General features: G+C 45.8%; 1 protein-coding gene and 1 pseudogene across 1 annotated transcript; one reads left to right on the forward strand and one right to left on the reverse strand.

Annotated features, from left to right (window-relative positions):
* Window positions 1–1,118: 1,118 nt before the first annotated feature.
* Window positions 1,119–27,705, forward strand: KIF5A (kinesin family member 5A). Its single transcript, XM_033116347.1, has 29 exons — window positions 1,119–1,586; window positions 12,147–12,234; window positions 12,328–12,401; window positions 12,823–12,927; window positions 13,172–13,220; window positions 13,651–13,706; window positions 13,951–14,038; window positions 14,314–14,438; window positions 14,936–15,040; window positions 15,219–15,367; window positions 15,469–15,617; window positions 15,942–16,117; window positions 16,898–16,966; window positions 17,340–17,546; window positions 17,865–18,011; window positions 18,543–18,731; window positions 19,091–19,208; window positions 19,548–19,612; window positions 19,722–19,831; window positions 20,234–20,335; window positions 20,893–20,953; window positions 21,175–21,246; window positions 21,407–21,511; window positions 24,168–24,384; window positions 24,633–24,786; window positions 25,101–25,183; window positions 25,588–25,615; window positions 26,066–26,180; window positions 27,264–27,705. Exons 1-28 carry the CDS (start codon window positions 1,458–1,460, stop codon window positions 26,142–26,144), a joined length of 3,099 nt encoding a protein of 1,032 aa, XP_032972238.1. The 5' UTR covers window positions 1,119–1,457; the 3' UTR covers window positions 26,145–26,180; window positions 27,264–27,705.
* On the reverse strand, window positions 8,508–9,057 carry LOC117028148 (60S ribosomal protein L17-like; annotated as a pseudogene).
* Window positions 27,706–27,924: the final 219 nt, after the last annotated feature.

Below are 27,924 nucleotides of genomic sequence, written 5' to 3' on the forward strand. Positions count from 1 at the left end.
TCTTTTCTGGCCAGGCTGTCATTCTCTCCTCTTGCCTCATAGTGTCTAAGTGACCTTAGACAATAACTAGGCAGAACCTCCATCCCCTCCTCCCTTCTCCCATCATCCTGCTCCATCCCTTGGCCTAGAGCCTCGACTCCTGCAGTCTAACTCTGTTGGCCAGCAGAGGCCTGTAATGTGGAGAAAAATCAATTCAGCCAGTTTCTAGATGGTTCTGCCCAGGAGCTGCAGCACGAGTCTGACCTAAGGGGAGGAAGGACAAGGAATCTCTAGGCTTGTTTTTTGTTGTTGTTGTTGTTTTGTTTTGTTTTGTTTTGCAGGTAAGGGAGAGAAACAGAAAAGAGACCTGAAGAAAGGGGCTGGGGTGTAGGAACTCTGTCCAATAGTGACTGCAACAGGAAACACACTCACATAGGTGCCTACACCTGCCTAAAACCCAAATGCAGATGTCTGCCCTAGAAGGCCAATGTTATAGTCCCTCTGACCTTCCGCATTCCCATCCCTACCCCCTCTTCACTGCTTTCTGACTCCCTTTCTCTTGCAAAAGTTACTCCTGCCCACCTCCATCCCAAGCCTAACCTACGAGGCAAAAATGAGAGTCTTATCTCTTTTTGAATTCTGACAGCCCAGAATGGGAGTTCGTCTTCCTTCAAATCGGAGGCCTGGCATGTATGTTGGGGACAGAGTGGAGTGCACCTCTGAATGTAGAGGGGAGGGAAATAGCCAGACATACCCTGATACTCCTCAATGAAAAATGGGACTTGGACACCCACCTCCATAAGGGCACAGGCAGCTGCCCTTGAAGGTCGAGTGGATTGGAAATCAGTGCCAGGAGTGTGGGGAGAGGGAATGAGAAGTGTTCTCCCAATTTGGAAAGAGGATTGTGACGGGGGTGGAGGATGACCTGGGGTAAAGGAGGTGGAAGTGCTGATGATTCTGTCCCCTAGACAGGCAACAGGCCCACTGCAGACCCCTTATTCCTTCCAGAGGAGTGGAGTCTGAAGGAGGGACAGACAGGTAAGGCATGCAGTCAGTGACTTGGGTGGGGAAGGGGTGAGGGCAAGCTCATCTTCGAGAGTCAGGGGTGGGGAGAGAAGGCAAGAAGAGAGGAAAGGTGCCACCACTCTAAGGTGGACACCCAGCACCAGGCGCCTCGCGAGGGAAGCCCCGCCCCTCTTCTCGGTCGCCGCCCCGCCCAGGCCCGCAGCGCGGCGCTGCAGCGCGAGGGGCGGAGAGGCAGAGCTCCGCGAGAGGACCAGACGCCTTAAGTCGCCAGCATCCCGCTGCAGCAGGAGAGAGGAAGTGCTCCCCAGCCTTCATCCCGGCGCTCCCAGAGCTTTCTCGGCCCCAGAGACCGAGCACCTGCCCTCCGACTCGGCCTCTGCTGAGCTCCCGCCCCCGGAGCACGCACCATCCCTTCCGCCCAAGAAGTGCCCAGCCCCAAGCCTGCGACCACCATGGCAGAGACCAACAACGAATGTAGCATCAAGGTGCTCTGCCGATTTCGGCCCCTGAACCAGGCCGAGATTCTGCGGGGGGACAAGTTCATTCCCATTTTCCAAGGGGACGACAGCGTCGTTATTGGGGTGAGTGCCGCCGCGGGAGGGAATTTCGGGGAGGGGACGGGAGGTTGAATCCTACCCGTCGCTGGGCCTTAACCCCTGTTTGTCACTCTGCGCCTCCTCCTCGCCGCTCATCCTCCATCCTTTTCGCCGCAGCCCCTCCTCTCCCCAGCATCAGGATGGCTGGGTGTGGCCTGGCCAGGCCCGAGGCCCAGGTTCCGCAGAGTGGGAGGGGGCTACTTCCCCGCGATCAGGTCACCCAACTCCCCTTTGCTGCCCTCTGCAGCGTCCCCACCCCTTAGAGTCAGTCCCATGTTTTTCTGATGTTTTCCCTCTCCCCTAGAGGAAGCGCATCTTCCCTTTGTTATTGGCTCAGATCTCTACCCCCACCTCCCAGAAGGGGGGGGGGGAGACTAGTGGATGGACTAGATCGAAGGTGGGCAGTCCAGGGTCTCTGCGGAGGTGTAAGAGAATGGGCTCTGGGACCAAACCCTCCATCATCTCTTGAAGTAGTTAAAGCCTGGACTTGGGTGGGGAGAGCACAGATCTGATGAAGGGTTTTCTGAGAACGAAATACATTGATGACACACCCAGGTTTTTTTGGTGGGGAGCCACTGGGGTCCTAAGGAAATGTCTGCCTTTCTCTCCCAGGTACAGTAGGAAGAGGATTTCAGACCCACCCAACTCCCCCTAACAAATAAAAATAACCAGACCCCGAGATCCTAACAAGTACTTGCTTATTCATCCTTTCTCTTGATGATCCAATAAAAATTAGCAAGCCACCTCTACCTCATCATGACAGCCCCATGGAGGAGATCTTATGAAGAAGGAAAAGTAATGTTTACTGTGTGCTTGTGACTCTACATTTATTATTTAACCCTCAAAACAACACTCTGAAGTAAGCATTAATATTTCCATTTTACAGATGAGGAAATTGAGGTCCAAAGAAGTTGAATGACTTTATCAAGGTCACACTGTTAATTCACGGATATGAACCTAAATCTGTGACTGCAAAACTCATGTCTTTTCCTGTGTCACATTGCCTGGACCTTTATCTGTGATGGCCCAAAGGGAATTTCTCACCTATCCCTCCTTTGCTAGGTTGGTAGGGATTGTCAGGCTATGGGGTGAAAGGATTGGGGTTGAGTCCAGTAGGGCTTGAGGGGTTCTAGGCCAGGAAACAGTAGCCAGTTTGAGAAGGGAGGGGCACATATGAGGGCAGCCCTCAAGGTCAGGGGCACTTCTTATGTATCTTTGATCTACAGTGCTTGGCCCAAGACATGCTTGTTAAAGGAATGAAGGAAAGAAGAGGAGGGAGCCTGGGCATTCTGAATCAGTGAGAATGGGACTTTAAACACGCCTTAGTAAGAGACCTGCTTACATGTCCTGTCCTCAAGGGCCCCAGTCTGTCACCACGTTGAACTCTCTCACCCACACTGTGAACTCAAATGGGTACTTTTGCCATGTGTGTGCTTATGAATGTGTGTGTTCGCCACCTAAAGAGGGCCCCTATCTCTCTCTGCCTCAGGGACCTTAGGCCTTACACTGGTCAGTGGATCAACCCTAGGGGCCTCCTCTCTGAGTAGTCTGGATAGCAGGCATTAACTATGAGAATAGTTGGAGCTTGAGGTCCCTCTGAGATATAAAGGCTGAAAAACAGAAGGGAGGTGGGTGAGTAAATCCACAAAAGGCTTCTACTTTTAAGCCCAACTTCCTTGCTATAAGTTTTTCAGGTAAGTCTAAACCAACTCCAGACTCTCTGGGCCGTTCATCCTGGCCTGGCGAGCATGGGACATGGGATGATGTTGGGAGAAGGAGTTGTAGTGTTGATCTTTCCAATTTGCCCAGCTAAACAGGAGAGACACTGTGGAAGGTGGGGTAGGAGGAGAGCTGAGGGGAGGCCCAAGGCCCGCTGCCAGTTCAGATTCTGTCTTAGCTCCACAGCTGGTTCTTCCCTGCCTGTTTCGCCTGATATTTGTAGGGCTGTACCTTTGTCTCACTCTCTGTCTCCCCTTGCCCTAGCCCTTCCTGTCAATCTCTTACTCCAAGATAAAGGCGCATGGCGGGGTGGAGGGGGGCATTTTGTCTCAGGCAGCATCCTTAGAGCTTATCTTCCCCACCTTACTATTCATTCCTCATTCAGGAGGATGAGGGCTATAGGAGAAGTGATTTTTGAGGAGACCCTTGAGGTTCCCAACAAGGGAAGGAAATTGCCTACCCGCTTTTCTCTTTCATGCTCTAGCTCCCTTTGGGGCCCAGTGTGTGGGAAACTGTCTGAGGAATTAATGGAGGAAGCTGCTTCAGGATGTCTGGGAAGGTGAGGGAAGAGGGAAGGTGGGAGAGGGTGATCTCTCCACATCCAGCCCCTGCTCCTTTCTCTAATGGCTCTCTTCTCTGCTTCTGCAGCACTGCGGCTGGCTCTGGGCTTCAGAGTTCCTAATGTTTATGGGTTTTTTCTGCTTGGCAAAGGATGGGAGAATAAGCTAGAGAGACAGCTCTGTGAACCTTATCCCTCGCCCACTCCCCTGACTTCTCCCAGGAATCTGGGGGATGGGGCTTAGCCAAAGTTAATGGCCTGAGTCATAGTAGAAGAGTGTCCAGGTCAGTCTGTGTGTGCTCTGTACCTTGTTTTGCTCTTTGTGTCACTCAGAATCCACTGTGACTTATTCACTGGACCCATTTAAATGTCTCTCGTTTTTAATCTTGGTGGTCAGAGTGTCTCGCTGCCTGCTGTCCGGGCTGCTACATCTATACCCGATGTGGGAAAGGTGACAGTAGGGAAGCACACACACACACACACACACACACACACACACACACACACACACACTTCTTTCTCTCTCTTTCTCTTTCCCTCCCTCCCTCCCTCCTGCCTTCATTCAAGTATGTACTGCCCGTTCTCCCTCCCTCAGGTCTCCCAATGGTTAAGTGGGTTCTTTAGGAGGCAAAAACCCAGGCCCATCAAGCACTTCATTTGGAAAAGCTACGTTGGGACCTTCAGGATAATTGGAGCGGAGTCAGTATTGTTTGGGTAACCCCGGATTCCTTTGATAGCTGAAGAGGGAGAGCAGGTCTCCCTTAGTTTTGGGGGAGTCTCAGAAAGGAAAATGGAGAGGGGAGGTTTGCTCTCTGTGGCCAGTGTCTCTCCAGCATTACCATGGCAACAATCCCCAGGGGTGTCACCATAGAAATCAGGCCTCCTGCTTGGAAGTTCAGCCTCTACCGAGCACTTTACTAAGGGTTGAAAGGTCGGTCATCTTTGGACCCTGATTGTAGGCCCTCCCATTAGCTTTAGTCAGCAGACTAATGGAAAACTACAGGAAGGTGCTGGAGACACAAATGGACAAAGAGACAACGAGGAGTGAGGTTAAACAACGGCAGTGAGCCCTGTGCTGCGAGACTGAAGAGAGGCTCTCTGGAGAAGGCTGCGAGGAGTGCTTAGACTGCTGTGGGTGGGAGAGAGAGAGGGGCTCAGGGGAATTCCTCCAAGGTAGAGGGTCTCCCTGAGCTTTTCTGATTTATCAAGTCTTCCAGGCTCTGATGTTGCACCAACTCGTGGGGTCTTGCATTACCTGGGGGTAGAGACGGGGAGGGAGGCTCCTCGGAGAGGATGGGTAGGAGAATTGTATATTTCTAAAACTGCAGTTAAGGTCGGAAAAAGGGAGTGATGAAGGGCTTTAATTGTGTCTGGAAACATTTGGAGAATGTCCAAATTGCGGGGAGGGGCGTATGGAGGAGGGGAAGGAAAAGCCATGATAAGGATCTGACGCAGTGTTGGCACTTCAGTTCTTGGATCACTTTGGCAGTGTGGGTCTGGAATCAGATTGCTAGGGTTTGAAACCGTGCTCAAGCATATCTCAGCTGTGTGACTATGGGCAAGCTATCTCACCTTTCTGAACCTCAGTTTCTGTATCCATAGAATGGAATAATAAGAGTACTTACCTCCTAGGATTGCTGTGAGCATTAAATGAGATAATACGTATACCTATCACATGACAGGTACATAATAAACTCCCAATAAGAGTTAGATGTTATTTTTTATATGCTGTCTCCCCACTAGCTAGCCTTTGACACAATTGGAAAGTGGTTAACATTTGCCCTTCTTACTGGTTGTTTCATCCAAACATCCAGGTCCGTAGTGTCTTCTAGGTCTCTTCTTCCATCAGTATCTGTGTTTATTCAACAAATATTTATGAAGAATATCCTATGGGCCAAGGACTTAATGGGATTTAGAGGGAATCCCTGCTTTCAAAAAACTCTTGGTCGATATGGTGATCCAGACTTCGGAGTGGTCTGGGCAGAGGCCTGGGAGGGGACATCAGAAATGGCTTTGGGGGTGCATACACTCCCCCAGATTCTGACAAGAAACCCCCCACAACATACTACAGTGTGACTCAAAGCAATTGGGTGTCAGTTACTTTAAGAGATGTAAGTAATGGTGCTTGCTGTTTCCCATGTGTGTAGTCTAGAGGCAGAAAAAGTACAAAATCACTGGTCTAGTTATTTTCATAAAAAGGTCTGATGAAATGAATTCATACTGAATATAATTAATAGAAAATTAAAATAAATTTACACTTTAACAGAAATAAAAATCTTAAGATAAAGAAAGTAAGAGCTAGACTTGAAATTTAAGGGCTCACCTAAGAGTAGGGAAGAGGTAACTGGCCTTCCCAGAACCCTGAAATTATAATGTGTCGATGGCTTTCCCTGCTCATGAGATTACACAGTGCACCCATTTCTAGCTATTGGATATCTTTTATTCTCACAGTACTGAGAACACCACCCTTCCTCTGTTTCTGATCTCTTTCTTCTTTCTAGCCTAGGCTGAGGAAAAGGGGTTCCTCAGGCAATGAATGCCTTCAGCACTTGGAGAGCGCCCTCCATTTTAATGCATCCACAGCACCCTTTGAAATCTTTAACTGGGAGCGTTTTAGAGACGCGTGTGGGGGGGGGGGGAATGAGTGTGTGTGTGTGAGTGTGAGTGTGTGTGGTTGTGCAGGCAAGCGTGCGCAGGCCTGTGTTCGCAGAAGGGATGAAGGGAGGGGCAAGGTTAGCTTGAGAGTTATATTTAATCCCTTTTGGCTGCATGCCTGGCTTCAAGAAACTTGGATAGACATCATTTGTGGAGAAGAGGTGAGAGTCATGGGCCTGAGATAGACATGTTTTGTTTGTTTCTGTTTCTTGGCCACTGGATGGAAGAAACATTGAGTTAGATTACAATTCAAGAATCAAGGTTCAATGAAAAAAATAATAATAAAACACAATTTTTTTGAACAAGATATTATCACTGAGGAGGAGAGGCATTAATCTGTTTAAGTCTGTTTATTGTAATACTATGATTTTCTTCTATGTAATAAGGATTTTTTTCTTTGTAATGAAGTATAATGGCAAACTGTACATATAAAAACGATGAAAAGTTCACAAAAGTCCTATGAATAACCCATAAACTCACTGAAACCTTAAATTCTTTAATAATATTAAATATAATCTGATTACCACACTAATATATTTTAATTGTTGACAAAGTTAAAAACAAAGAAAAGCACATAGAAGAAACAAAAAATCAGTCGAAATCCCACCACCCCAAGAAAAACACTGTTAACAATTTGATGTATTTGTTTCCAGTGGGTTTTTTCTGTATATACGTATACATATATTAATTTTAATAAAAGTATCATAAACCATATGTTGTTTTGTAACCTATTTTTTTTAATTTATTGGGGTGACAATTGTTAGTAAAATTACATAGATTTCAGGTGTACAATTCTGTATTACATCATCTATAAATCCCATTGTGTGTTCACCACCCAGAGTCAGTTCTCCTTCCATCACCATATATTTGATCTTGTAACCTATTTTTTCACTAACAAAATACCATGACTATTTCACCATCATAAAATATTTTACATCATTTTATTTATTTTTTGAAATGTTTAATTTTTGAAAAGATCTTACATGCACATGTGACAAAATTCAAATGACATTAAAAGGTATACAATGAAAATTAAGCCTCCTTCCCACCCCTCTTGCCTAGCCACCCAGTTCCCTTTTCAGAAAACAACCTTATTACCAGTTTCTTGTGGATCCTTCTAAAAGCATAAGTTTATAAGCAAATACATATACACATATATATACTTTTTTTAAAACACAAAGGATAGCATACTATACATATTGTTCGGTACCTTGCTTTTTTTTTCCCTTAAAAATGAGTCTTGGAGATCCTTTGATATCAGCATATAAAGATCTACTCATTCTTTTTAACAATTGTATAATATGCCATACTTTGTTTAACCAGGTTCCTATTAATGGACATTTAAAGTTGTCATAATCATTTGATATTGATTACGACAACCTTGTATATATGTTTGAATGACTTTGTATATATGTTTTTTTAATACGTACAGTGTTTCTGTAGGATAAATTTTTAGAAGTGGAAGTCATAAGGTATATGCATTTAAAAATTTAAGAGCTAGTTCCAAATTGCCTTTCACAGATTTGGCTCCAATTTATATATGCCCTCCCTCACTAATGCAGTGCGTTGTCATACTCTTATTTTAGCCATTTTGATGGTATTTCTTTGATGGTATTTCTTTGTCTTAATATGCGTTTCTCTTACTAACAATGAGGTTGTGCATCAACTTATATTTTAAGAGTCATTTTATGATGTTATATTTCATGATAGCACTTACTGAGTTATAATTTATATGCAGTGAGTGCACAAATCTTATGCAAATGGCTCGGTGAATTTTAACATATTTTGATACCCATGTAACTATTACCCAGATTGCGATCTAGAGCATTTCTATCACCCCTAAAAAGCTCCCCTGTGCCCACCTCTTCCTGTCCTAGGCAACTGCTGTGTTGACTTCTATCACTGTGGATAGGTTTTGTCCGTTCTTTTTTTTTTTTTTTTTTACTTTTATTAGCATTTATTTGATGTTGAATTTACTCCCGCGCCATAAGTTTTTGTTTCTTTCTTCAGTTTCTTCTGGGAGATCTTTTTCTTCTGTGCAACATCCTCTTCTAGTTTAGGAACAATGTGTTCTTTTTCAGTAAAGATCTTCTCAGTGTGGCAGGGAGAGCTCATGTATGGGCTAACCCGCGCATGAGCTCTGTAAGTTCTGCACCACATCTTGGGAGCTTTGTTCACCTGGAGGTGCTCAATGGCCAGAGAATCTACATCTAAACCTTTAAGTCCAGCATTACTCTCTGCACTTTTAAGCATTTACAGCAAAAATTCAGCACTTTTGGGCCACCAACCCTGCGTCCAGCCCCACTATTTGGCCTGGGCACACCTCCCAACTCCACCATTGTAATGGCAGAATGGCACACATTGCTTCTGTAAAGTGACATCCTTTAAATACTTGTTAGCATTTTGGATATGCATACCCTTGATGGCCTGGGCAGTTTCACCAGTATTCTTAAAGGGAACACAAAGATTTGAACCTCTTGATTTGCATGATTTTGGGGGGTTTTCTGGTTCAAGTGAATAGTGAACCACTTTCAGAGGTCACCTCTGGCCGTTTACAGGAAGAGCAAGTTTTGTTTATTCTTGAACTTCATATTAATGGAATAATACACTATGTGCTCTTTGTGTTAGAGTTCTTTCACTTGATGCATTTTTGAGATTTATTAATATTATATTATGGTGTCATTTTAAACAGCAGCAAAGAATATATGCACATGCTATAAGGTAATCAATTCCTTATGAAAACCAGTATCCTAAATGTTACTCCTTTGAGTTGTCTTCAATTTCTTGTAGTGTGATACTATGCACAGTATCACAATAGGCAGTGTGATACTAAACATTCTTGTGGCTAAATATTTGCTACAAATATATCTGGGCCAATGGATATGTTCAATTCAAGGATTTTGAATATGTATTTCTCAATTGTACCCATAAAATTTATATTGGTGTACTGTCTTAACAGAAAAGTGTGAGGGTGCTCATTTCAAAGATATTATACTACTTTCTTAATCCTCAGTTACACTGGAGATTGCAATTCAGTTGTGTTTTCCAATTTGATAGGTGAAAAATGATGTTACTGTTTTAGTTTCCTTCTTTTTCAAAAATGTTGAACATCTTTTTTTTTTTTTTTTTAACAGGATAGTTTATTAGAGGCAGGAAAAGAGGTTGCAGTTCCCGAGCGGGAGGGGATCCCGAATGTGGGGTGCCCCTGAACATCTTTATGTTCCTTGAACATTTGTATTTCTTTTTCTGTTGTTAGAACCTAGCTCTTTTTCCTGTTTAGTTTTTGTCTTTTTGTTACTAATTTATGAGAGTTCTTTATGTCATAAGAATATTAATATCTGTTTTAAAAACCTAAAGTTTTCTTATTTAAAAATTGTTTTTATTTTAGAAAAGTTTTAAATCTAAATCCAAAAGAACAAAAAACTCCGAAAATCTCACTGTCTAAGAATAACCTATTAACGTGTTTTTCTATGCAAGGTATATATATATGTGTATATATATATTTTTTTACAGAAATCGAATCATTCTTTACATACTTTTTAAAAATTGCATACTATTTTAAAAACCACCTTTTTGTTTAACAGTGTTTCTTGCTTACCTTGTCATGTCATTACATATTTTTATAACATCACCTGTAATATTTTATATTTATATTTAAAAGCTATATGTTGCCATTGTAACATATTTAAATATCACAGAAAAAAATGTAGTAAGTATAAGTTCCTGTCATTCAGCTCTCCAGTGATAACCACCCATAAACAGCTCTGTGTGTAGTCTTCCATATATCTTTTTTCTAAGGCTATTCCATCCATACACCTTTTAAAAAATGTAATCACATGATATACATTGGTGGTTTTTTTTTTTTTTTTTTTACTTAGCAATTGATCTTGGACATGTCAATATATGTAAACCAATCTGGCTTATTTTAATGGGAGTACAATATTGGAGGTATCATAACCAATGTCTTTTTGGTGGATATTTGAATTGTTTCTAGTTTTTCTTCAATACACACTGTTGCAGTGAATATCTTTAAGTGCTTAAGCCAGTGTTGTAAAAATGAATTCCCAGCCCTGGAATTGTTGGTACAAAGTACAAACAGTGTGGATGTATAAATATTTAATTGTCCTCCAGAAAGGCACTATCGGTTTACAGTACGCCCTTCATTGTAAAGAGCGCCTTCAAAACTTCTTTCTCTCGGTGGATTCTGTTTTTTGGGCTTCAGAGGCTTTCACCAGCTAAATATTTCAGGTAGATTTTCATAACAAGCCAGATTTTTCAAGTCTTATCAATATTTTTTTAATAATATTTATTAGTTTTCCTTTATGCAAAGAAGTAAAAAGAAGCAAACAGAATAATGCACTATTTTCTTGCCCTCTTTGACATTAAAAAATAAAAATTGTAATACTTACACATGGTTTAAAAATGTCAACAATCCAGGATACAAAGTAGAAAATGAAAGCCTCTTCTTTTTCAGTTTCTCTCCCTAAAGTAATTCATACTTTTGTGCAGTTCTTTCTAGAAAAAAGTTCTGTATAAATTGATGCAATATTATAACTATACCTGGAGCCATATCTTCAGCTCTAGCCAAGTTTTATGACTTTCCTTAAATAGTTAAAATTTGTCTCCCAAACTCTGGTGTCCATAACCTAATAGAGGTTACATTTCAGTTGGATAAAGGTGGGCTTTGTAGTAAAACAATTTGACAACTAAGTCATAGTCTCTTTATACTGAATGGCAGGAAAACAGGACTGAGAAATTTGTCACATGATGGAGAATAAGCATAGCTTCATTTAATCTTACCAGAGATCTGCCCTTTAATATGATTAGACATCAAATATATTCTTTGTTTGGCTCCCTGGGTTGTAAATATTTTCTATCTTTAGCATTCTTATCAGCACACATGATTTATAACATATTACCTGAATTAAGCAAAGTACTTATAGGGGTGAATGATTTGCTTTACAGTTTCTCTTTACTTAAAGCTGATTCCTTAAAGGAGACTCGTATTTCTGATTTCATATATTCCTTTCTAAAGGGAGTTTGTGTTAATGTTTTCACAACAGCTCAGCAGCTCAGTGTGTGTGTGTGTATGTGTGTGTACATGCACGTATACATACGTTTCATTACACAATAGGGAACATACTATATATAGGTCTTTAACTTTTCATCTTTCAATTAATACATCTTGAGGTCTTTTCATACCAGGACACATGGGTTATTGAGGAAAATATTTTTAAACTAGGGGTAGATTTTTAATGTTAATGAATCATTCTGCTCTCTGTAGCCTGTGCTCCTGTTGTCTTTTCTCATTTGGTTTCCCTGGGTGGAAGGGTCTGTGGTAGTGGAGCACTAAATCATCACACCCAGACCGAGATCCCCTCACGTAGTCTCACTTTGTGACACTCCTCAGTGACACTCTGTACCACATAACACAACTCTTGGTGTCAATACTAAATTTGTTTCTCTCTCTAGTTTCCCTCATCGCCATAATCGTCCATGCATATGGATGGTTGAATACCGAGTGCCTTTTCAGGCTGATGGAAGAGGCGTCAGCATTTCTTCTTCCTCACACCCTGCCTGCTGATGTCTACCATCTTTTATTTCCACTCCAGGGGAAGCCATATGTCTTTGACCGTGTATTCCCCCCAAACACGACTCAGGAGCAAGTTTATCATGCATGTGCCATGCAGATTGTCAAAGGTAATGGATGTATTTTTAGAATGTATTTTTTTAGGCTCCCATTTCCTACCCTACTTCACTCCATCAGTGTTCTTTCTCTACCATCTCTTCCAGATGTCCTTGCTGGCTACAATGGCACCATATTTGCTTATGGACAAACATCCTCAGGGAAAACACATACTATGGAGGTGAGAGTTCTGACTTACATGGAGGGTGAGGAGCTGGGAGTGTTAATGGGAAGCCAAGGAATCTCAGTGAGGGAAGAGCTAGGAATCAAGCGTTGGCTGGTCCGGAGGTAGCTGGATCCAGAGGATGAACCGAGGGGCAACGTTCTGGGAGAAGTTTAATGGAATCCCTTCAGCCTGCTGCAGTTTAACCTCCTTTCCATTACTCCAGTTTTCTTTTTTGATCTAGAAAAGCAGTATCAATGAAAGTCCAAAGGGCTGTTCAGTGTTCTCCTCTTTCTACTAAAAGGTAGACATGGCAGTGACCATCTCCTAACTTAGGATGGTTCCTATCAACTATTACCTTTGTGTTCACCTGCACACCTCTGGGTTGTCTCATTCTTCCTGAGTCCCAGCCTCATTCTGGAATACCCTTACTCCCCAGGGAAAGCTGCATGACCCCCAGCTGATGGGAATCATTCCTCGAATTGCCCGAGACATCTTCAACCACATCTACTCCATGGATGAGAACCTTGAGTTCCACATCAAGGTGATCAGGGCATGACTCTGGGCATTCTCAGATGGGACTGGGCGGAGATCTAGTATGAACCCACTGAGATCCTGGGTGCCCCAACTTATTCTCCTCCTCTTGGTTACTCCAGTTCTTCTTCTCCCCCAAGATAGTCTCTTCTGCCCTTTTCCTCCCACTACCATTGTTGGAGAAGGTCACATTAGCTTGAGATTCCTTAAGATAGGTCCTCTTCTCTTCATACTCCTCCTTTCTCCCTAACCAGGTTTCTTACTTTGAGATTTACCTGGACAAAATTCGTGACCTTCTGGATGGTGAGTGGTGTTTAACCCCAGTGGGTGGGTGAGGGTGTGAGGAGGGCAAGGAAAAGAAAAATCACACTGCCTTTGGGGTTAGGTACTGTTTGGCAAGAGATGCAGAGGGCATACAAGGGCACACACACCCATACTCATGTCCCTTGCCTCCACTTATCGAGATTTCTCAACACTAAAAAGGGTCAGAGGATGAACTTAGACACCCAGGCCTACATGTAAACAACCTGAGACGAGCTGGATCTCTGGGGCTAGAATCCTGCAAGAGGACAAACTGAGTCTTTAGCATGTTCAGGGAGTTTAAGCTTCACAGGGGAGCCTCCCTCCCTTTTGCACATAGAAGAAACCACCATCTATACGGAATATAGGGTGTGGGGAGTAGGGGTGGGAGTGGAAGTGGTGGCCTTGCTCACCCTCTATTGTCTTGATTCAGTGACCAAGACAAATCTGTCTGTGCACGAGGACAAGAATCGGGTGCCATTTGTCAAGGTGAGAGTGGGGGTGGGGGCACCCAGATGTGGCTAGTGTATTGCAAATGTGGGTGTGGGAGGATGATAGACCAGTGACCCAGAAGTTAGAGGGTAGATGTCCTGGAGGGGTGAGGTGTGCCAGGGGCCTGGGGAGAGTCTGGGGTCTTGTAAGGACACTGTCCGAAAAGGTCATTTCGTCAGTGTGCAGGTAATTTAATTTGCAGATCAAAGTTTATGAGTCGCTGTCCATTTATCCTCTGCAGGGTTGTACTGAACGCTTTGTGTCCAGCCCAGAGGAGATTTTAGATGTGATTGACGAGGGGAAATCAAATCGTCATGTGGCTGTCACCAGTGAGTGGGGATATAAGGGGCTCTTGAGTCTGGGGTCCACTTCTCCTTTGTGTTCTCTCGGGTTGAGAGACTGGAAAGAGACCAAGAGAAGACTGTCCTCCAGAGGAGGAGGGACTCTGTGTGTCTGACCCCATGGCCTGGGAGATATAGTGGCAGAGCTAGTCCTGGCAGCACCTTCTCTTTTGGTGGGTGGCAGCGGTGGTCAAGGGAAGCCGGGCTTAGGGCTTCAGTCCTCAGGGGTTGGTACCAGGACCGTTTCTCTCTTCCTCCCTCAGACATGAATGAACACAGCTCTCGCAGTCACAGCATCTTCCTCATCAACATCAAGCAGGAAAACATGGAGACTGAGCAGAAGCTCAGTGGGAAGCTGTATCTGGTGGACCTGGCCGGGAGTGAGAAGGTTGGGGGTCTTGTCGTGGTGGGGTGGGGAGGGAAGGAAGCTGGGGAGGAGGTGTCTTTTTTTAAAGCAAAATAACTTTTTATTGAGACGTAATTCATATTCCATAAAGTTCACCATTTAAAAGTGTACAATTCAGTGGTTTTTTGGATGTTTTCAAAGTTGTGAAACCATCGCTACCAATTTTCATCACCTATTAACAGTCACTCCCTATTGTCCCCTCCCTCGTTCCCTGGCAGCCACTTATCTACTTTCTGTCCATGGAATTGCCTTTTCTTGGCATTTTATATAAATAGGATCATATAATATGTGTAATATGTGGGCCAGAGGGGGTGGCCTTTGGCAAGGGAGTTTAGGGGAACAGAAGAAGGGCCTTCTTTGTCCTCTTTCCCTGTCCCCTCCCCTCCTTGGCCTGAGCCCCACTACTTGAAGAAGAGGTGGTGAGAGCCCTCTCCCTTTGCAGCAGCTCATGACACACTTGTCCGTTAATACTCTGGTAGGTCAGCAAGACTGGAGCAGAGGGAGCTGTGCTGGACGAGGCAAAGAATATCAACAAATCACTGTCAGCCCTGGGGAATGTGATCTCCGCACTGGCTGAGGGCACTGTAAGCATTCCTTAGGTCCCCTCAGCCCTCAAGTTCCACCCCATCTCCCACCTTCTCCGAATGCTGCAATTTCACCATGCCCCTATTCATGGATTGCCAGTCCCTAGTCAGCACCACTGTCCTTTCTGATTCCCCTGTTAAATTTATTTTTCTGATTCACTTCTCCCTCCTCCTCCAGAAAAGCTACGTTCCGTATCGTGACAGCAAAATGACACGGATTCTCCAGGACTCTCTGGGAGGAAACTGCCGGACAACTATGTTCATCTGCTGCTCACCGTCCAGCTACAATGATGCGGAGACCAAGTCCACCCTGATGTTTGGGCAGCGGTCAGTGGCAGGGTCCCCGACTCCCTGCCCAGCCCTCTCCCCTCAGCATCACGTGAGCCTTAATGGAGGTCTCGTCTCTTTGTTCCCTTCTCCTCACTCAGGGCAAAGACCATTAAGAACACAGCCTCAGTGAATCTGGAGTTGACTGCTGAGCAGTGGAAGAAGAAATATGAGAAGGAGAAGGAGAAGACAAAGGCTCAGAAGGAGACAATTGCAAAGCTGGAGGCTGAGTTGAGCCGCTGGCGCAATGGTTAGAGAGGGGACCTGTGAATGGGAAAGGCAGTGGGAGGGGTAGTGGGGCTCAGGCCCTCAGGGAGCCAGAGATGAGCCAGAGTGGTGCTAAAGGGCAGGCTGGTCTTCAAGGAGGGCTGGATTTTTGGAGGGATATAGTAGTGCGGTCATGAGGGAAAGGGATAGGGCCTGACTACCATATCCCCGTTCTGCCCCCATCAAGGTCCACTTGGCAAGAGAGATGGAGGCCTGGAAGTCTTGGCTCTGAGGAGTGAGGGAGGAAGGACTGGTGGATGCAGCTTTCCCTTCTCCCATCCCTCACCTTGTTCTACCCCTTTGCCAGGAGAGAATGTGCCTGAGACGGAACGCCTGGCCGAGGAGGATGCAGCTCTGGGGGCCGAGCTCTGCGAGGAGACACCTGTGAACGACAACTCCTCCATCGTGGTGCGCATTGCACCCGAGGAGCGGCAGAAATATGAGGAGGAGATCCGGCGCCTCTACAAGCAGCTTGATGACAAGGTGAGGACAGGCAGGCAGGGCAGAGGTGAGCCCAGTGGGATGAGAGGTCAGGGATTTAGAAATTAGCTTATATGGCTCTTTTCTGATTTAAAAGGGAGACATGCTCTTTACTAAAAATGTGGAAGATAAATAAAGATACATAGAAGGATATTAAAATAATCCGTCATCCCACCGTTCAGAAATAACACTTAACATTTTGCTTTTCTCTGTGCATATAATGCAATTGCAATACACTGTATATGTAACTTTACATCCAATTTTTTCATTTAGTATTATATAATGAACAATTTCCTACTTTGTTAACAATTCTTCATAAAAGTATTTTAAAATGGCTGCCTAACAGTCCATTTATCAGAGTAGATTTAACCGTTCACTTATTAAAGGGCTTCTAGGTTTTTTTGGTTCTGTTTGTTTTTGCTATTATAGACAACTCTGAAATGACTGACTTTGCCTCTTGTGCATAAGATTTTGCTTTTGAGTGATTTGGTTAGAATGGAGTGCTAGAGTAGGATTTCTAGGTTAAAGGATATAAACATTTTAAGGCTTTCGCCGAATGTTGTCAAGGTTATACCAACTTCCAGGAAGAAAGGACTTTAAAAGTGAGGACAGACTTGAGGAAAGAAGCTGAGGAAAAGACTTTTATTTTAAAATATGGGGTTTTTAACACAAAGCCTAAACTATCTGGATTTTATCAGGATCCTACCTCTCCCTCAACCCCGTAAGTCTAAACCGGAAGGACTAGCTTCCCTTCCCTCCATCTTTCCCTCTTGCCTCCAACAGGATGATGAGATCAACCAGCAGAGCCAGCTCATAGAGAAGCTCAAGCAGCAAATGCTGGACCAGGAAGAGGTAAGGGGGAGAAGAGCGAGACATGAGAGGAGAGGGGTGTGTGTTCATCCCTGGAAGGCATTAAAAAAGACCTTTTTACAATCAGATGGAAGAAGGGGTATTCGGCTAGGGTTAGTCACCCCCAAAACTATAGAAGTCTGGGACTTAACTGGGGCTTTGCTTAAAGCACAGATTTGGGCATCTAGGTGCTTCTTCATTCTATTGCCCTATTTCTAAGAAGCTTTAAAGCCCACTTCCTCTTGATTCTTGTTTTGGCCCTTGCCTCGCGTCTAGAGCTATGCCTGGGTTGGGGGCTCAGCTTCCCCAGAGCAAGGGGCCACAGAAGTGGTCAGTGGCAGCAGACTCCCTCACATGCCTTGCCTCTCCCTCGAAGCTGCTGGTGTCCACTCGAGGAGACAATGAGAAGGTCCAGCGGGAGCTGGGCCACCTGCAGTCAGAGAATGATGCCGCTAAGGATGAGGTGAAGGAAGTGCTACAGGCCCTGGAGGAGCTGGCTGTGAACTACGACCAGAAGTCCCAGGAGGTGGAGGAAAAGAGCCAGCAGAACCAGCTTCTAGTGGATGAGCTATCTCAGAAGGTGGTGAGTGGCCAACTGGGGTTCAAGAGCTCCCTGGCCTCAGAACATTCTCCATGTCCAAAGGGACCTCTGCTTCCTTCCAGGGCTGCGTCACGTTTGCACCTTTGCACTGCTGTTCAATGTGTTGTGAGACCCTCCATGACCGCTCACTGCACTTTGCCCTCCCGACTCCTCTCTATTCCAGACCCTTTTCCAGGGCCTGTGTTCTCTTCGTAGCAGCTATAGCAGCCTCAGGGTCATGCATGAAGGGAGAGGCCTGTGCTGGGGCTGGGAAGGTGAGCAGGAAGATGGCAATGGGATGACCCGAGGGGCTGTCCCCAGGCCACCATGCTGTCCCTGGAGTCTGAGTTGCAGCGGCTACAGGAGGTCAGTGGACACCAGCGAAAACGAATTGCTGAGGTGCTGAATGGGCTGATGAAGGACCTGAGTGAGTTCAGTGTCATCGTGGGCAACGGGGAGATTAAGCTGGTGAGTAGAGAGAGAGGCAGCCATTGTGTTCGGGTCATTCCTGTTCCAGGCACTGGTGGGAGATGCAAGCTGGGACAATCCAGGCCAAAGATTTAGGAAACATGCCCTCAAAGTAGATTCAGGAAAACAAGTAGAGGTTTGCATAGACTCAACTGAAAATACACCTAAAGTATGCTGAATAAAGAAGCAATGGAGATATACTCATAGCAGGATTTAGAGATGGGGGCACAGATGCAAATCTGTGGCAGTGACAATGACCCATCTGGGTGATCAAGCAGAACAGTCTGACTGCAAAAGAAAATCATATTGCTTTACAAGATGGAAGAGAGTGACCGTCGGAATTAAATATTTAAGACAGATAGAGGGATTTAGTGTGAAATGCCAGGTGACAGAGAGCTGCTAAAAGTTGTTGGGAGAATACCTGTCTCACCTGAGTCCCTGTATATGTGAGTATGTGCAGGGATAGAGCGGGTGGAAGGCAATGGATAAAAACTTTCAGCAGAGCACTTCTTGCCTCCGTTGCCCCCATAGCCGGTGGAGATCAGTGGGGCCATTGAGGAGGAGTTCACCGTGGCCCGACTGTACATCAGCAAAATCAAATCAGAGGTCAAGTCTGTGGTCAAGCGGTGCCGGCAGCTGGAGAACCTCCAGGTTGAATGTCATCGCAAGATGGAAGTGACTGGGCGGGAGCTCTCATCCTGCCAGCTCCTCATCTCCCAGGTGAGTGCCGGAAGTTGAGAGCTTTTTCATGCTGTGGAAGAAAGAGGATGACTCTCCGAGCACAACTTTTATGTCCAGGTCCTAAGGTCAACTGAAGTCAAAGACAGAGGAGCTTGGGGTAGCGGGGGAGTGTGCAGGCCGGAGAAGTGAAGGTTCGGGGGGGATAGTGGCCTCTGAGCCAATCGGGTCTAAAGGAAAGGTCTCCAGAGGAATGGCCCCCAACCCTGCATCCTCACAGAAGGCACAGCAGGAGGGGAGGGCCTGGGAGGAGAGCTGGAGTTTACAGAGGTCTGCACTGCCCAGAGTGGTATCCTTTGCTCCATCCATCTTCTTCCTCTCACCAACCCTTCCCCTACCAGCATGAGGCCAAGATCCGCTCACTTACGGAGTACATGCAGAGTGTGGAGCTAAAGAAGCGGCACCTGGAAGAGTCCTATGACTCTCTGAGTGATGAGCTGGCCAAGCTCCAGGCTCAGGGTGAGGCTTTCTTAAACCTCCAACCCACCCATCCTGGGATTTGAGATCCCAAAGCGGGCAGGGAGGGAAGGTGACAAACATCAAAAGAAACTACCAGACAGCACACTCACCCAGAGCATGGGAACGAAATCATGGAGACCAACTCACATGCTACTTAGCAAGCTTTTGCATGTAGCTTATTGGACACAAACCGTAAACCTTCCATTGTCCTCTGTCCCTGCTATATCAAATTGGGCTGTCCTAACCCGGAAGAACATCCCTGTGGGCCCCGGTCACAATGTGAAGTTCTTCCTGGGGGAGGTGGGTGTGATGTAAGCTGTCTTCCCCTCTTTCCCTCAGAAACTGTGCATGAAGTGGCCCTGAAGGACAAGGAGCCAGACACACAGGATGCAGACGAAGTGAAGGCGAGTGGGGAAGGTGTGGGGATGACCAGGGCCTGGCAGGGCTGTGCTGGCCCTCAGCAAGCTGGTGTTGGGGAGTCTGGCTTTGAACTTGGGATGGCATTGTTTGCAGAAGGCCCTGGAGCTGCAGATGGAGAGCCACCGGGAGGCCCATCACCGGCAGCTTGCCCGGCTCCGGGACGAGATCAATGAGAAGCAGAAAACCATCGATGAGCTCAAAGAGTAAGAGTTCCTGAGGGTGGCTCCAGTCTCCACCTGTCCTCTCGCCTTTGCTATGCCCACTCAAATGCTCTTTCTGGGTCCAGGATCTGGTTCTTTAACTTCCATGTATTATTCCTCCAAAAATGACACGACTTTGCAGCCCAACTCCAGGAGGTACCAGGTGTAAGAACTAATCCCAATCCTCGAGGCTCTTCTGACTAGATAGCTCAGGGTTCCTTATTCTGTCATGGGAACAGTGGCTTGAGTCTGCCTGTGATATCTGAAGGTAGACAAATCAATTCTAATTAATCAATTCTAATTGGACTCACTTGTACAAGAGGGAAAATGCCTGAGGAGCTGGTCTTCCCTTTTCCTGTCATTCACATCCTTTTGTCCTCTCCAATACCTCCTTGTCATCTGCAGCCTGAATCAGAAACTCCAGTTAGAGTTAGAGAAGCTTCAGGCTGACTATGAGAAGCTGAAAAACGAAGAACATGAGAAGAGCACCAAACTCCAGGAGCTGACGTGAGTCACGAGTCCCCCCCGCAGAGCTGCAGCCACATAGCTGGGACTGCTACTCAGCCACACCTGCAGAGGCAGGTTGCAGTGTAGAATATGGTGACCATAGAAGCAATGGCTCAGAAGAATAATTTGATGGGGTGAGGAAGGAAAAACGTAAAAGGAGACTTTCAGAAATGAACTCTGTTGAATATTCGCTGACATGGGAAGATGTTTGTAATATTCTGTTAAGTGTAAAACTCATGTTACAAAATAGTGGGAGTGGTGTGAGCCCATAAAATGTATATGGGATGTACATGCATAGAAAAACGTCTGGAAAGAAGGACACCAGAATTAATGGTGGTTTGATCTATAAGTAGTAGAATCATGGGCTTTTTATGAAACTCATTTTCCTTACCTGTTTTTGTTTTTCATTTTCTAAATTCTGCACAGTGAAGATGGGTAACTTGTATAATAAATAATATATATGTATATATATATATATATATATATATATATATATATGTATAAGGATTGGAGGAATGAGAGTCCTGAGAGATTCTTCTGTCTTCCTCTTCCTCCAGATTTCTGTACGAGCGACATGAGCAGTCCAAGCAGGACCTCAAGGGTCTGGAGGAGACAGTTGTGAGTGGTTTCCACCTGTGCTGAATCTCTTCCCCCTGATTTCTTCCTAACCCCATTCCTTTTGCCCTCTGCAAAGTCAGTTTGTGGCATATATAATCAGAACGTATCTTTCCCAAAAGGAATGAGTGACTCACTTGACTAGATAAACTGAAGTTTCCAGTAATTTCAGAGTGAGGTCAACCTGGTATTTGGCTACCCCAGTCTTTCATCGTTCTTTCCAGGCCCGGGAACTCCAGACCCTCCACAACCTTCGCAAGCTGTTCGTTCAAGACGTCACGACTCGAGTCAAGAAAGTGAGTGCCACCCTTGCTCAGGCTCTTCCCAGCCCCCATCTTCTCCTCCTGCTCTCAGGTTCCTCCAGCCGCTGGTCTCCTGTGGGGCTGGCTTGGCCTGGTCTGGGTGGGACCTGTTTGGCTTCAGGACAGCCCCATCTTTCCCTCTGTCTTTAATCAGAGTGCAGAAATGGAGCCCGAGGACAGTGGGGGGATTCACTCCCAAAAGCAGAAGATTTCCTTTCTTGAGAACAACCTGGAACAGCTTACAAAAGTTCACAAACAGGTAAGAGTGGGGGGAAAGGTGGAAGAGAATTCTTGAGGCCAGGTGCCTAGGATACCAAATCCTCAGTGGCCCCTTGAATTTAGGAAAATCTACTTGCATGCTTTCCTTATGTTTTCCCATTAATCCCTTCTTTATACCTTGGTTCCACTTTTACCTTGTTCTTTGTTCCCTGCCTGTTTCCCCTTCTTAAAGCCCCCAACCTGCCTCTGCTCAAAGTGGAATCCTCAAGCCTATGTTATTGGAGGGAGAGGTTAAAACTGATACAGGTTTCAGAGGCATGGGACTGTAACGGTACATGACGGGTACTGCTTATACTGTAGCCAGAGACAGAAAGCAGTGAGACAAGAAGCCAGGAAAGCTGGGCTTTCTGTTTCTCTCATGGAGAGAACTCCTTCTGCTTAGGCCTGGGGCAGGCATGCAGGCAAATTCAGTGATGTCCTCTAGATGGCCCAACCAGCCCCTGGTCAGGGCCAGGCAAAACTCCTGGGTATTAAGTTGCTGCCTCTCTGTCCCCCTCCTTGCTGCTGCGGTTCCTTAGGTGGATGACTGGGTTTCAAAGGTATGGGGTGGGGAGGTAGAAGGGAAAGTCCAAAGGAGTCTGGACAGGAAATGTTTGGTACAGACAGAGCCAAATAGCTGAGCCATGAAAACAGGTACAACAGTCTGTCAACGGGCTCTTTTAACTAAATCAGAAAATAAACTGTAACCTATACTTCATTCCCTTCCTTTCAAATCCACCTTAAAATTCCATTTAGACTCATGTTCTCACTAAACTAGAGCTTAAACTTCTTTTCCTCCCAGTGCACTTTCCAGCATATATAGTAAATACTCAGTACAGCTTTTTTTTTCTTTCTTTTCTTTTATTTTTTTAGTAATGAAAAAAAATCCCAGAATTGTGTGTCCCAGTGATAGTCTGCAGGGTTTATTTGTTTCATTTGGGCCTGCAGAGAGCTTTACTGCCATCTCTTTCCTTTTGCTTATTATAAAACAGTGTAAAACATTATAGAAAAGTTGAAAGACATGGAAGAAACATTTGTAATCAGTTCTGCCATTCTTTTCATCTCTGTGTGTTCATTTTCCTTTATCTAAATGCATATTATGTTACTTTCTCCTCATTTTTTATTTGATAATTATTTTTTTATTTTTAAATTTTTAAAAATTTTTTATTCATTTTTTATTTATTTTACTTTTTTATTAGTTTCCCCCTTTTTTTATTGTGGGAAAACACACATAACATAAAATTTGCCACCTTAATCATTTTAAGTGTACAATTCAGTGGTATTATATACATTACAATGTTGTACACCAGTCACCACCATCCATCTGCATTACTCTTTTCACCTTGTAGAACTGAAATTCATATCCATTAAATGATAACTGCTCATTCTCCCCTACTCCCTTCCCCTGGCACCCACCATTCTACTTTTTGTCTCTATGATTTTGAATGCTCTGAGTACCTCATATAAGTGGAATCATATAGTATTTGTCCTTTGGTGACTGGTTTATTTCACTTAGCATAATGTCCTCCAGGTTAATCCACATTGTGGCATATGTCAGCAAACCACAGGCTATTTCTTTTCCCCGCATTGAAGCCTCCCAAAGACTAGAAACTACTCACTTACAGGACAGAGGACTCCTCAAAATTTCCTACCTCAGCAGACCTGAGGCTAGAAAGGAAAATGAGAGAGATGTAGAAACTTCTCCTTTAACAGAATCTTAAATAGCCAAGACTACAACACCATTACTAATTAAGCTAAGCTATTGTCACAGCAAAACACTCTTTATAATCTGTAAATTATCCGAAGTTAAAGGGTCACAGAAGTGTTTCTAGCTCTGCCCTTTCTCCCAGTGTTCTTGCGTACACTGATTTCCCTGGTATCTTCCAAGGCCAGCTTCTTTGGCAATCTGTAGAGCCTCCAGTCATGTGTGAGACCCTGTAAAAAAGATCAGGAGGTCTTTTCTGGCTGTAAGGTGGTTGCTACCACACTGTAGCTTAACTTAAGTAGGGGAGGGATAGCCCAGAAAATCCTTGACTGGAAAGGTAATGAGCACAAATGTTTGTGAACCTCAAACATTTTCTTTCCTTCCTATGGGGTGTTGTGTGTGTCGGGGGGTAGGGGATGAGGTGGGGCTCCTGTATTCCAGCTTCTGCTCTGCTCTGCTCTGTTCCTCACCTACGCTCAATGCCATATCCACCCTCCAAACTGTGACTGTGCTCTTGCTACCCGCCCTGTGCATGCCCATAAAGCCCTCTCTGGGTAAGAGGGTGCTTCATCCCCATGGTTGCCCTGGAGCTGTTGGTTTGGCACAAGCTGTAGGATTCTGGGGAGGGGGCTTATAGGCCAGGAGGAGATACGGGCAGGGCACTGTCACAGGAGTTCTGGGCTACAATGGATTCGGCACATTTTGCTGCCCAGAAAACAATGTGACTTTTTAATGCCTGACCACCGTTTCCTCAGGAAGAAGGAAAGAAATGGCTAAAACAGCACATTAGGTCAAGAGAATGAGGCTTTTCAAGGAAACAACATGTTCTCCATCTTCTCTGACTTGATTTTTCTTTACTCTCTCTCCCCACCTTCACCCCACACTCCACTGCTGGCTCTCTTTTGGGTCCCTTGCCTTTCTTTCTGCCTCTTCCCTGGGGCTCACCCCACAGCTGGTACGTGACAATGCAGATCTGCGTTGTGAGCTTCCTAAATTGGAAAAACGACTTAGGGCTACGGCTGAGAGAGTTAAGGCCCTGGAGGGTGCACTGAAGGAGGCCAAGGAGGGTGCCATGAAAGACAAGCGCCGGTACCAGCAGGAAGTGGACCGCATCAAGGAGGCCGTTCGGTACAAGAGTTCTGGCAAGAGGGGCCATTCTGCCCAGATTGGTGAGTGGGGAGTGGATGGCAGTAGGCAAGGTGGGGTTGTCACTTGGGGAAATTCAGCAAATTCCTAAGTGCTAAGCAGCTAGATTATTGCTTCTTACTGTACCCTCCCCAGCCTCACCCCATCACCACCCCCAGAAAGTATAAAAGTGAATTCCCTTACAAGCTACTCAGTTCAACTCTAGCTAAATGACGGCAGGGACCAGGTAACAAATAGCTTCCTCAGGGTCATTTTCCTTTCTTTACCACAGCCAAACCCGTCCGGCCTGGCCATTACCCAGCGTCCTCTCCCACCAACCCCTATGGCACCCGGAGCCCTGAGTGCATCAGTTATACCAACAGCCTCTTCCAGAACTATCAGAATCTGTACCTGCAGGCCGCACCTAGCTCCACCTCAGATATGTAGTGAGTGACCCTGGGCGTGGGCTGGAGTCCCAACCCAAGACTCTCTGCACCCTGTAAGGCATAAGGTTGGGTCAATTATTGGGTGAGACATAATTCTTTTCCTACGTGGCTTCATTAACCCTTTCTCAACTTCACACCTATGATTAGACGGTGGGCATCTGCCTTCCCGGCCTATGACCATGTTTGCTGTCCTCTGTTCTCTGGGATGGGAGGGGTGTATGGCTCCATTCCTGAGGGTGAGTGTGGCTGCATGGTCCTTGGAATGGTGGAGGGTGGGTGCCAGAGGCTACATCTCTCTCCTCTGCTTTATCCAGCTTTGCAAACTCCTGTGCCAGCAGTGGGGCCACATCTTCTGGCGGCCCCTTGGCTTCCTACCAGAAGGCCAACATGGACAATGGTGAGTGAAAAAGATGGGTCACCAGCCTTTGGGATCCCGAGGGCAAGTTGACAAGTATTAAGAAAAGTAAGCGACCCTGTACCTACAGGTTGAACAGTGCCCATCCGTTCCGGGTACTGGACTCTTAGAAGTAGATTACCACGCCTGCCCCCCCCTTACCGTCCTATCCCATCCCCTTCTCCTCTCCTTCGTGAGGGGTCAGGGAGGCTTCTTCTCAAACAAAATTATGATGCAATCGGGTAGTTGTAGATGAGTGTCACAGAACCAGACAACAGCTAAGCTCCAAAGAGTGTTACCCTTTTCTTTAAGGGATTGGGACGAGATTGGGTTTGGGGAGACTGTTTCTAACAACCCAATCTCCTCTTCTTCTTCTTCTAATCCTGTGGTCTCGATGATCTCTTCAGGAAACGCCACAGATATCAACGACAATAGGTACACCAATCCCCACTGCTCTTGGGTTCTCCAGGTGGGACCAGAAGAAATGATTCGATTTCCCTCATGCCCTAGTTAGAGTTTCCCTGGAGCCTTTCCCGGGAAGGAGGAGGAAATGAGAATCCGTCTTGCCATCACTGTGTTGTCAGGAGACCCAGTCAGTCTACGTCCCCTCCTCCAATCCCATCTGTGGCTACTCCCCATTTCAGTGATGGGGGAAATGCCGCGGACATCAGAGGCCTTGGGTTTCCTTCCTACCTTTGGGAACTTTGTGGCCTTGGGCAACTCAGCTCCATCTCTCTGGCCTTGCTTTTCCGTGTATTCCTATAAAACCCAAATAGTCCCTGCCCTTCATTATCTCACAGGAATGCTATGAGAGCAGAATGACAGGAATGCTTTCATTTATATGGGGCTGACAATGCTGTGATTGTGCTGGGTCTCTTCTTCCAGGAGTGACCTGCCATGCGGCTATGAAGCTGAAGACCAGGCCAAGCTCTTCCCTCTCCACCAAGAGACGGCAGCCAGCTAATCTCCCACATGGACTACTGCATACCTGCACTTTCAGGTAGTTTCAGGCCACTTCTGACCAGCCTCAGGTTGCCTCCTTTCTTGTCCTCAGCCTCTTTGTTTTTCCCGCTTTTATTTTTTAATCTTCTCAAAACTTTTACTGCATAGTTGTCCCCCAACTCCTGCTTTCCCCTCCTAGGGGCAACGTCTGTGTTGCCCCACCTCCTCTGGGTCTCCTCTCCCCGCTTATGCTTTTTCCCTTCGGCAACAGTAGTAACCACAGTTCTGCCTTTCTGCCACTAGGGGTCACTGCCACATGTCAAAAGAAGTGAGAAAGGGCAGGTCCATCTGGAGGCACAGACAGATCGCAGAATGCAGTAGATATTGGGAGACCTTGAGAGATCATCTAATCCTCCCTCGGCCTCCACCCTCAAATAATTATGGGTGGATAGGTATTTTCTAAGACATCTCTAGTAAAGGAGATGTTTGATTTATTCCTGCACCTGGATCCTATACTCGTATCTGTGTGTCAACAATAAGCTTTAGGAAATGCCCCAGGAGTCCAACTTTTTGTTTCTCCAGCTGCATTGGCAGCGTTGCTCTCTCGTCTTGCTCAGTGGAGACGTAGGACAGCTGTGTCCCCACCTCTAGGCTGCCCTTTCTCCACCGCTGTCCCCAAGTCCTCTCGCCTAGCAGCAGAGGCATCTTTCTGGTTCCTACGTGTCACCCAGTTTCTCACCATGGTTGCTCTAGGGCAAGAACTGGGCACGGGGATCCTGTTTTAGGGTCCATTTCGGATGCTTGGAGAACTAGACATGAGAGAATACAGCCAGTCTTGTACTGGGCTGCATCCAGGCCAAGCCCTCTCCAGGGGTTTTCCAGTAGAGTAGGCACCCCTCTCCAGGGATTTCCCAGGACAGTAGGCCAAGCACACAGGCAAAAAGGCATGAGAAGAGGTAGGAATGGGGAAGGAGGAGTTAGGAAGATCTGGAGTGGAGTAGCGGGGGCTGGGAGGTTGGTGTCCAGTCGTTGGAATGAATGGAACAGGCCTGTAAACCAAAGTGTCCAAATGCCACCCTGTTCCTTTTCAGTGGCTGGGCCACAGGTGGTTCCTCACAACCTCTTTCTCTTTCTTCCTCAGTTTCTAAGAGGGAATGAGGCCTCTTCTCTCAGCATGCTGCAAACCTGTGGTCTCTGACGCTAACTCCCTCCCCAACCCTTGTTGTTCCGACTATACTATGTTTGATGTCTTCTCTTACTCTGTATCTCTTTGTACTCTGTATCTATATATCAAAAGCTGCTACTATGTCTGTGTCTTATTCTCCAAGTATCTAATGATGTATTTAGCAATTTCTAAGCATAGTATACTCTCCTCATTTGGGGCAATAGAGAGGAGGGCATGTCTCTTCTTTCTCTCATATATGCGTTTCTCACACTGCGTGGTGTTAGTCACGGAGATGATAAAAGGAAAAATGGGAGCTAGAGGGCTGTGATCCTTCACACACACGTACACACACACACACACACACACACACACACACACACACACAAAGCCTTAAACAGAAGAATGTCTTAGCATCATAGGAAGATACAAAAATAGACTCTTCTTCCGTCCTTTCACATATAGCACAGGGGAGGGTAAAATGGAAGGACTACTAAATTATATGAAGAATTTTATTCATACCCCTCACCCAAACCGAGGGATTCCAGGTGTGTACCTCTGCCCTCTGCCTTTTTCCTCCCTCTTCCTATTCCCCCAGGATGACCAAGAACATGGATTCCTCAAGGGACCACTTCCCTTT

This window comes from Rhinolophus ferrumequinum, chromosome 10 (genome assembly GCF_004115265.2).
Source record: "Rhinolophus ferrumequinum isolate MPI-CBG mRhiFer1 chromosome 10, mRhiFer1_v1.p, whole genome shotgun sequence".
NCBI lineage: Eukaryota > Metazoa > Chordata > Mammalia > Chiroptera > Rhinolophidae > Rhinolophus > Rhinolophus ferrumequinum.